Here is a 10,456-nt window from a genome sequence, read left to right as displayed (position 1 = left end):
TATGTTTAGCTTAGCTTGCCTTTATGCTTGGATGCTCCGGTATGCGGTATTTGATTATTGTTTGGCGTGTCCATTTTATGCATATATATGTATGTAGTATATTTTCACTCACTAAGCGTTAGCTTACCCTCTCGTTGTTTACATTTTTATAGATTGCTTGGAGACGGTGGCTTGGGTAAGCGGGAACTAGTGGAATTGCGTAGTTGCTTTAGAAGGCTTGCTTTTGGATTGATTAGGATTGGGTAGCGTATCCCCAATCGCCATGCTCGGCTTCGTTTTGTATTAAAAGTCTTGTGGTCGAAAACTTACATTTGGTACTTAAACTTATAATTTGGGTCGTGTGGGCCCCACTTCGTAAAACTAATTTTATTAATGGAACGTGCTAGTTTTACATATATGAATGTGTGGTTAAAAGCATTTTGTCTAATTAGGTCGGGAAGTGGCCAATCTTTTTCGCATTTCAAACTTTTTGGGACAGACCAGTTTGGCGCGCCGCGCGGCATTATGGCGCGCCGCGCCAGTTGCTGAACGAACAAAATTTTTTTTTTTTTTTGGTATTTTAAGTGGATTGTTCGTGGTTTGGTTTGGGTTGTTACAGTAGTAGATTAGGTGTACTAGGTATTAACCAAGTGTTTCCAAAAATACCCGCATCAACGCATTTTAAATTCTATAAATACATAACGCTACGTTAGATATGAATATGGAACCCGAAATGTCCCGCCGCATCGCGCGGACCGGTATTTTTCTAGTTTTTAATCTAATGGAGAAGGTTTTATCATGTAAGATTTTTTAAATAAAAGTGATATAAATATGTAATTTAAGTTTTGTAATAATAGATAAAATCATGTTCAAGCAAAATTAGAGAGTAATTAGTTAAATGATTACATCATCGTTTTAGAGTTTTATATGAATATATAGATATATAGATATAGATATTATTTATATTTAAAGAATGCTAGTATTGACAATTAATTTATAATTATTAATACACTATAATTCATCTATTTAAAGAATTAGAAGGTGACAAAATATTTACATGCATTTCCGTGTCTCTATGTTTATAGTGCATGCACATCAAGGGTTTGTGTTAGTCTAGTGTTTATTATCCTATAAATCAATTGAAGATATGCCGTTTATTCAATGAAAGCTGTATCCGATAATTTACATTTACATGACATAATTAACAGTCAATCAGATATAGAGAAATATAATTAATAAATTTAACAAAATTGGCTTTAATTACTGAAAAAAACAGTATTTCAACATTGTCGTTGTAGTATAGTGGTAAGTATTCCCGCCTGTCACGCGGGTGACCCGGGTTCGATCCCCGGCAGCGGCGTAAATTTTTGTTTTATTGATATTGTATACAGTATGTGGTGCTTCAAGTTTTTGTGTTAGTTTGGTGTCTAAATTTATAGTGTAGTTTGATTTGATGCAATGATAGTTATACTATTTTCCCGTTTTAACCTTTTAAGTTTGTATTAATTATTATACAATTTTAATTTTAAAATATTTTTATCTATGTAATATAATATTTAATAAAATAAAATTATACAAATAAAAATATATTTTAAAATTACAAGACAATTATTTTAGAACAGAAGGAGTATTAAGTCAAACGGAAAAAAATCGTTGGTAGTATAGTGGTAAGTGTTCTCGCCCGTCATGCGGACTATCCGCGTTCGATTCCCAGCAGCAATGTATTTTTTATACTTTTTAGCGTGCTATCAATAAAACTATAATTAAGTTATGGACTTTGGGCTATTGACAAATCTCATTATGCATGAATAAAATGGTTAGTCCACGTCCAAAAATTTTACTAGTGCAATTGTGCAAATGCAACAATAAAAAGATAAAAAAATGAACAATGGAAAGCATTCTAATACAGCCAATAACTCATATGACTGATTCAAAAAAACTTTTTTAGTACTTTTTACTTGAAGAGACCTGAAAAATTACATTCAAGATGATGAAATTTACGCGATTGCATTTTTCTTCTCAACAAGTTTCTCAATAAGATCAGCTGCTTCTTGAACCGTTGTTATGTTTTGAGAGTTCTCTTCTTCAACGCTGATGCCAAATTCTTCTTCTAGTGTCATCACAATTTCGACCTACATTCAATTCGTCCAAATATTTAGGAACCCTGTCACTTATAACTAAATAAACTACCAATGAAAATTTACAGCATACATACATATACATATATTCATTAAATGTATGTATTATGTGTTTCTGTAGCATATTAGCATTCATGTTTTAAGAATAACATGCAAAAGTTGGGAAATCACGTTTGACGATAATTGAATAGTTGCTAATGACCGAAGTGTATTAACCGTGTCAAGTGAGTCAGCACCAAGGACTGAGAATTTAGAGTCGGGTGCAACCACAGAGTCAGCTGATAATGCAAGTTGAGTCTTAACAATTTCGCAAACTTTGTCCACCGTCTCTGGCTTTGCCTAAAATATTTATCAATATCCAAATATTAGTCAGTCCAACATATAGATAAAGACACGTGTTATATATATTTGGTAAACGAAACAGTAAAGGTAATTACAGTGCAAGAGATTCGAAAGCGGGAAGTCCTCAAGCTAGCGAAACTAGTTTTGGTCCGAGCCATTGGGACTAACTTCATAGTAGAGGTTATCCCTGATATCTGCAAGATACCAAATTACTATATCAATTTTCATATCTCCAATACATTTCACATTACAATTACAATTTACAATATACAATATATATACAGTATAAAATTAATTGATAACTGATACCAGACCTTTAGCTTGTATAACTATATCACTCTTTTTTTGCAGAAAAACGAAAACTCCAATAACGGAGATGCAGTTCATCAAAAAGATGAAAGGCCAACGAAATACAATAGGAATCAAAGAGAAAGACAAAACAAGGCCCGAAACAAACAACAAAAAACTACACTGGCCAACTTGGGCGCTAAACTAAACAAAACTCAAGAGCACACCCTAATAACATCCAATCGAAAAGAGAGATATAATCTAGACAAGAGATAAGATTAAAATCTATCTTAAATGCTACAAAGAAAACAGAACCAACTAAAAATACGACCGTTCCAAGCATCCAAAGTCGCACCCCAAGACTAAACAAGAAACCAACTTTCGACGAAATGGGACCACATAAGGAGGAAACATTGAAGCCAACTTCAACTACTTATTAGCGTCCCCATTATCATCCTTCATGCTATTCATAAAGAAACTAAACCACTCCAAATTTATGAACCACTCCAAAAGTTTGATCCCGGGATAATTTTATATTGCCATTGCCTTTCATGTTAATACTACTTGTATTATTTTCAGAATTATATAGTATTATATAACCGCAAGTGTTGCTGCATTGGTAGTGACCTCGACTTCTCATAAGGTAAGGGAGGTTAGGGTTCGACTCATATGTGCTGTAAAAATATTTCGATTGTAGTTACTCGTCCATTTTATGGGCCTCGCAGACCCTATGTGTTTGAGCCTCACCCGAGGGGTTTTTATCGCACGCGATGCCCATATAGATTCATGGGTAGTAAGACTGTAACGGGTGAGTGGGTTGCTGTTAAAAAAAATAGCATTATATACTTATAACTTTAAAGAAGACGGAAATAAAATAATTTTGATGTGCAACCATATTCTCTTTATCATTCGATACACACTATTTATTGGTCATCAACCGATTAACTAAAATGTAATGTTAACTTGGAACAACGTTTAAGTGCAATAGAGCAAACAAGAGAAAAACAAATTTACAAGTTTTTAGAAAGTCAAAAATAAAGAGCTGACCTGAGTTATATGCATGGATGGAGTTAACCGAACGAAAGTAACAGGAACAGCAGCCATTTGAACTTTGTAGTGTGTTTAGGTGAAGAACAATTGGAAAGAAAAAAAAAAAAATAAGGATTCTTGTAATGTTATAGATGCGAGTAAGTAAATGGATGTTGTTTGAAGAACTAGTGGTGTGAGTTAGCCAAACACTATGTAAAGCCTATCCACTTCACCACTTGTCCTACGTGGCAGATCACTCTAGTGGGCCATGTCACTATCTGATGACCCACATGAAAAGCAAAAATACTTTGTAGTGTGTTTAGGTGAAGAACAATTGGAAAGAAAAAAAAAAAATAAGGATTCTTGTAATGTTATAGATGCGAGTAAGTAAATGGATGTTGTTTGAAGAACTAGTGGTGTGAGTTAGCCAAACACTATGTAAAGCCTATCCACTTCACCACTTGTCCTACGTGGCAGATCACTCTAGTGGGCCATGTCACTATCTGATGACCCACATGAAAAGCAAAAATACTTTACATATTGGCTTCGCCAGGGTTCGAACCGGAGACCTTCAGTGTGTTAGACTGACGTGATAACCAACTACACCACAAAACCTTGTTGCTTCTATAAATTTAGTCGCGTTTTGATTCATCACAATCTTCATTCATCAAAGGGATTGTAAAATGTACATAATTCAATGATCCCGGTTGCCATTTTACGATTCCTTTCTAAAGATTTTGTTATATCAAATTCCCTTTTATGAAATCCACCCTTTGCCACTATTTAATGGTTTGTTTAATATATACCCAAACCTGAAAACACATTATATTGATGCACTTTACGCATGCATTACAATTTTTTTCAATAAGATGAGCTGCATTACCGTCGAAACTAATATGATATGTTTAAACGACACTTACACAAATGCATGAAGTAAGTAATATGAATGTTTTTAGGTGACATTAGCCAACTTGGCAAATCTATATGGTGGGCCATGTCACGAGCTGAAGACTCAAATGCTCTATTTGAACAATCAATACGGAATATAAAAAAATAAATTGGCTTCGCCCGGGTTCGAACCGGAGACCTTCAGTGTGTTAGACTGACGTGATAACCAACTACACCAAGGAAACCTTTTTGTTCCTATAGTAGTGAAATAAATATATTACTATTATTGAAATTTTGAGTTTCAACTTTTGTTAATTATTCTTGGAAGTTCAAATGGTCCATACTCCATAGTGTTTATAAGTCCAACGACACAATAATTACAAACGATTGAGAATAATAAATATGAGAAATTTTCAACACTAAAATATTTTGTTGGGCATATAGTAAACTGGACAATTTTAAGAAGTTGAAAGTTTTTTAAGCGAAAGGGACGAATCTGGACAATTTTTTGAGGTTGAAAGTTTTTTAAGAAGGTGAAAATGTTAAATATATTGTTTTACTTCTAAAAAAATTGATCCACATTTAATTTTAATATTTATTAAATTGAATTATTATAGGAATAATTTGGCTGTGAAATTGTGTCATGATTTGATTGTAGAAAAATTCAAAATCATATACTCGTTTTGTTTCAAAATAACTGTCTCATTTAAAAAAAATTTAGTATTTCTTTCACAAAATTGACTTTATATATATATATTTTTGTTTTATAAAATATTTAATGAAATTTATATAAATGGATTAAGTTTTTTAATGTGCTTTCGTTGATATATTTTTTATCAAATATTATATAACATAAATAAATATATTATAAGTCAAACTATAACAATAAAAACTTCAAAAACCAAACTGAAACATCAATTTTGGAATGAATGGAATATACTTTTAACATTTAAACACGGTTTCAAGACTCAAGCGTACAATTATAATGATAATAATCTCTTTTATTTTAATTATTAATTATTAATTTTAAATAATTATTAATTTTAATTTTAAACATTAAAAGAGGAGTATTATCTTGCTACTTTCAAAAGCAAGCCCTTTAATGACCCCATTGTTACTGTATACCAAATCAAATTTAGGGGTTCAATCAATTCCTTTTCATTCACGATTTTATCATTTAAAAACAACCTAGCTTTCTCCCCCAAATTCTTTGTCTGCATACAATTCTATGAAATAGGGGGTTTTTGATGTAATGTCATTTAGCGGCTATCACTGAAATCGATTGAACCCTTGATTTATCAAAATTAATATCAACAAATCAACAATTGAATCGGATCATCAATTAGAAGAAAGAACTTCTGCGATCGTCGATGATTTTGCGGTGTTTTTTTCCAATCCTAATCTCTATAAAAGCAGGTAATAAATTCTTATTCTAATTTAATCGATCATTAGTTTATTCTATCGAATTATGCTATCAATAATTTGTGATTTTCCAGTAAACAGGCCCCCACCATCTAGAGATCTTCCAGTGTTCGATGTTTCATCAAGGAATGAATAGGGTTTATAGTAGTTATATGTTGATTGCTAAATTAATTGTTGGGTTGTCACTGATTCGATGTTGTTATGTTACAAACGATTGATTAAGTGGATGATGCGCTTAGGAAATGGGGAAAGAAGATATCGTTGGTGAGGAATTTTTTACTTGTAACGGTACTGATTGTTTCAATGTTAAAGCAAACATTCAGATTAGATTAAAAAATCTAGGATTTACAAAAACTTTTGTTCTTGATGTTGCTCACTGTTTTTGTTTTATTATTTATCTATCCGGATTATGTTTACTGATTTTGACATGTTCGTATCAGTTATCGCGGGTTACGTTGGCAGGTAATCGTTATATCGTTGTGCAGTAAGTATTTAATATCCGTTTCTTATGTTTTTACCTTTTTAATAGTCTGACTTAGTTTTAGTTGGCATTGTTTCGATAAGCTATAATAGTATAATGGCCCCTAAAAAACGACAAAAAGGTCAGTTGAGAATGCGAATGCTTTGTTCGAGGATATTTGTGTGTTGTCTGGAGTATATGAAAGTGATCCGCATTTTGCCCGATTTTCTATTGGCAGTTCATCGAATGTTGATAATGAGGGTGCTACTAATGGTTTTTCAGAAGGTGTGTTATATTGTTCTGTTGCTCTTTTTTATCATGTATCCTCTAGATTTTTACATGTTTTGTGTTGTGTTTTTTTTAAATGACAGTGATGGCTAATGAGTATCTAACTAATTATACTTCATCTGAGGATCATAATGCAACTGCTGCTGTGGTAATACAGAGTACTTGTTTTGATATTGCTTACAAATTTAGGCACAAATATATATTTGTAAGCAAGTTTAAGCGCTCCATGTCTGTTAGCAAATAAGTAAGTTACAGTTACGTATGTTAATAAATTTCAAATTAATAGCTACAATTTATTAGTCTTATAGCAGTGTAACTACAATTTGGCGTTATACAGTAGTATATTTAATTTACGAATAGCATTCAACAATCAATTAGTTTTTGTTTGTTTGTGTTTAACGTTGTGGGTTTTGTTTTAAATTTGTAGGTATGTGTTTAAGTTTTGTCATCTGGAAGAATAACAATCAAAAGGTTTTCAAGAACAAATGGTGGAGCGGGTCGGTGGCTTTGAACGAGATTTAAATAAGAAGTTATGAATGGTTATCAGTTCGAGCAAAAACGAAATCGTTAGATTGGAACCAATGGTTGTTAGCTCCTAAAGTTTACAACTGGTGGAATCTTGGTAATGTGGCATATCTTAGCTCGACTGAAGCGTTTCGTGGAACTTGCAATTGGAATTTTTCAGATTTGGGACATAAAATGTGGCAAGCCGTGGAATGGATGTGTAATTACCTTATTGGAAGAATCGAAAGCTCAAGGTTTTCAAGAATAAATATTGGAATGGACCGGTTGCTCTTATTTGGGTAAATCTTCTCTCTTATATCCCGTTGTTAAATCTCACTCTTCTGTAATTATAACACAATCCTTCAACTTGGATCGAAATTATTATTCGACAAGTTTAGAGTTCGTAGTCGAGATTGCGGTATGTTATCAATCTTTCAATACAAATCGCAGTGGTTCAAATAATTTAAACATCGATCAAGGGTTCATGATATATGACAATCGTGTGGGTTTTGAAGGTAAGACTTTTATGACAGTAGTTTTATAAAGGTATGATTTTTACATTAGGGTTTTAAAGGGGTTCTTGATCATTATTTTTTTTCATACGATTTTTATTGGGAGTGATTAAATTGGTTGATTTATTCTTCATAAGGGTTTAAAGTCTTTAAATTCTTAATTTTTATTTGTGGATTTTGGGTAAAGATTAGTATGGAGTTGTTTAAGGTGTCAATTGTTAAAATTTGTGGTTTGAGTTTTTTAATCCTTCTCAAGATTTGGGTTTGATCAAGTAATGGAAATTGAATTGAATTCATGGTAAGCGTTTGTTTTTCCATCATCATCATTTTGAGTGTGTTCTTGGTTCTGATCCAACTAAAGATCCAAATTCTACCTGGTTTTGATCTAACCCATCATAAAGATCTATTTTTGTGATCTATACCTTGGGATAATGATGATGACTATGGTCCAGGAATAGTAGTGCCTTTAGAAACTGGAAACAATCTCTTTTGCATTTGGTTGGGTAGGATTTAGCTCCAATTCATATTGTTATCTTGAATGATAAAAGAACTTGTTGAATTCCAATATGAACTCACGTCAATGATACATTGGAAGGCTTGCTTTCTCATCATTTTAAGTTTTTGGTTCATTATCGACTTGACTTAGTACCTTACATTTTGATAGGTATTATGATGAGCCAATGGAACCTGAAACTAAAGTAAGTATTTCAATTTTTATTGGTAGCTACTCTCGAAAGCGGATAGACTAATGTCGATTCATAGTTGGTCTCATAAGTTTTCTTTGGAAATGTTTTTAGTGCAAATTTAGGCCAAGCTTCTCCAAGCATCGGGCATTCCAGATTTCCAATTGGAAGCTAACTGTTTTTTTATTGTATTGATTAGAAACTGTGCCATACATGCATTTGTTGTTGGGAAATTACGGCCTCACTAATTCTCACCACCCAGCCCAACAATAATAGTAAAGAAATAAGAACAATACACAACACAAGATTTAACGTGGAAACTCTAAAACAGGAGAAAAATCACCGGCCCCCAAAGAGAGAAATACACTATATCACAAATTGTTACAATGATATAGACGACTCTCTTAAGCCAACTATACTCTCCAAAATATTTAACTAATACAACTCTCAAACAAGGGTAAGAAAAAAGATTTAATCAAATACTTAAAGTGTATTGATTAGTGCAATTTGGAAGTAATCCCATGGCCTCCTTTTATAGCCAAGGAGTTCACCTCCAACTTTCTCCTCCCACCTATGTGGGATAACATCCTTCACAAAATAACCATATCTATTTTTCTATCAAAAAATAAAACCAACAAATCTCCACCTTTTTGATAGAAAAAGATAACCATACTTCAACATTATAAGGATAACCGATATAGATGCTTCCTCGACGACAACTTCAAGATCCTCATCTTCATGCCGATGACATTATCTCCCAAGAGACAAAACTTGCATCTTCATCGAACATTGTCTAAACCGACAATCATTGTCATCACAGACAATCATAACTCTTAACAAGAATTATCATACTCAACCATTAAGAGTATAGCACTTAGAATATCACATTCCAAGCATTTCACCTCGGCACATGTTGTTGAACAACCAGCTGAAACTTTATGGTGCAACTTCCTGTTTGGCTTTCCCTGGAAGTTTCATCAGCTACAACATCAGTTTCCACCACACAACCTGCATCAATGCCAAACCAATATCCATGTGCAATTGTGGAACCGCTAACGAACATCCCTTTCCATGGTGGCGCGGACACACCATGAGGATGACGTGACTTCAGAGGAATTCGTCACTCTCCGTAACAACGGAGACAATGTTAGCGTCTTTGGAGCCATTTGCCGGATTAGATCCACCTGGACAATTAACCCTTACATGCCCAGTCTTCCCGCACCTCCAGCATACCAGATTCTTCCCAGAGTTTCTCTTTCGCCTATCCGAACACAACACTATCGTATCTCCTGATGACGAGACCCCGTTACCTTCCAGTCTTTTCTCCTCGGATAGGAGCTTGCTAGTAACGTCTTCAAACTTCAGAGTTTCTTTCCCATACATCAAAATAGGTTTCATGTGTTCATAAGACGATGACAAAGATAATATCAACCTCAAAGCTTTATCTTCATCATCCACTTTAACTCCAATAGCTTCAAGTTCTGAAACAATACCATTAAGAATACTTAGATGATCTGAAATCTTTGAACCCCCATTCATACGCAGAGTATGAAATTGTTCTTTAAGACACAACCGATTTGAGATGCCCTTGCCCTGGTACAACTGCTCTAGTTTAACCCAAAGCTCATTTGCCGTTGATAACCCGTGCACATTTGCAAGCACGTTCTTTGCAAGACACAAACGAATCGCACTTGCCGCCCTCAAATCCATATCATCCCATTCTTCTTCATCGAACTTCTTGCTAGAATCACTGCCGGGAACAAGGGTGGGTTTACCCTTCAAAGCCTTGTGTAAACCAGACTGAATCAACACATCCTTGACTTGAACCTGCCATAAGTCAAAATTGATCCTCCCATCAAATTTCTCAACATCAAACCTCATTGGACTGAACTTCGACATCGTATCTGTATCCTATAAACAACA

The 10,456-nt window shown here is 33.8% G+C and overlaps 1 protein-coding gene, 1 long non-coding RNA gene and 3 other non-coding genes across 5 annotated transcripts; 2 read left to right on the top strand and 3 right to left on the bottom strand.

Moving 5' to 3' along the window:
- Positions 1-1,267: 1,267 nt before the first annotated feature.
- TRNAD-GUC (transfer RNA aspartic acid (anticodon GUC)) lies at positions 1,268-1,339 on the top strand. The gene has a single exon. It is a non-coding gene; the product is annotated as a tRNA-Asp (tRNA).
- Positions 1,340-1,932: 593 nt separating this feature from the next.
- On the bottom strand, positions 1,933-3,851 carry LOC139889386 (acyl carrier protein 4, chloroplastic-like). The gene is made up of 5 exons (XM_071872343.1): positions 3,795-3,851; positions 2,769-2,951; positions 2,555-2,653; positions 2,334-2,456; positions 1,933-2,111 (listed from the first exon to the last, which is right to left on the bottom strand). Exons 1-5 carry the CDS (start codon positions 3,849-3,851, stop codon positions 1,977-1,979), a joined length of 597 nt encoding a protein of 198 aa, XP_071728444.1. The 3' UTR covers positions 1,933-1,976.
- A 466-nt stretch (positions 3,852-4,317) lies between these two features.
- TRNAV-AAC (transfer RNA valine (anticodon AAC)) lies at positions 4,318-4,391 on the bottom strand. Its single transcript has one exon. It is a non-coding gene; the product is annotated as a tRNA-Val (tRNA).
- Positions 4,392-4,835: 444 nt separating this feature from the next.
- Positions 4,836-4,910, bottom strand: TRNAV-AAC (transfer RNA valine (anticodon AAC)). The gene has a single exon. It is a non-coding gene; the product is annotated as a tRNA-Val (tRNA).
- Positions 4,911-5,793: 883 nt separating this feature from the next.
- Positions 5,794-7,627, top strand: LOC139892588 (uncharacterized). The gene is made up of 4 exons (XR_011774161.1): positions 5,794-6,080; positions 6,161-6,831; positions 6,918-7,078; positions 7,262-7,627. It is a non-coding gene; the product is annotated as an uncharacterized lncRNA (long non-coding RNA).
- The last annotated feature ends 2,829 nt before the right edge of the window (positions 7,628-10,456 follow it).

The sequence above is a fragment of the Rutidosis leptorrhynchoides genome, chromosome 2 (genome assembly GCF_046630445.1).
Source record: "Rutidosis leptorrhynchoides isolate AG116_Rl617_1_P2 chromosome 2, CSIRO_AGI_Rlap_v1, whole genome shotgun sequence".
Classification (NCBI taxonomy): domain Eukaryota; kingdom Viridiplantae; phylum Streptophyta; class Magnoliopsida; order Asterales; family Asteraceae; genus Rutidosis; species Rutidosis leptorrhynchoides.
This window is presented reverse-complemented; position numbering and strand designations above follow the sequence as displayed.

What these genes read in the sequence shown, in the direction of transcription:
- LOC139889386 (XM_071872343.1), bottom strand. Translation starts at nt 3,851, where the DNA reads ATGGCTGCTGTTCCTGTTACTTTCGTTCGGTTAACTCCATCCATGCAT. An exon ending in CATCCATGCATATAACTCAG is followed by an intron (nt 2,952 to 3,794) that starts GTCAGCTCTTTA and finishes AGTTTTGTTTAG; the next exon opens with TTTAGCGCCCAAGTTGGCCA. An exon ending in GTGCTGACTCACTTGACACG is followed by an intron (nt 2,112 to 2,333) that starts GTTAATACACTT and finishes AATTGAATGTAG; the next exon opens with GTCGAAATTGTGATGACACT.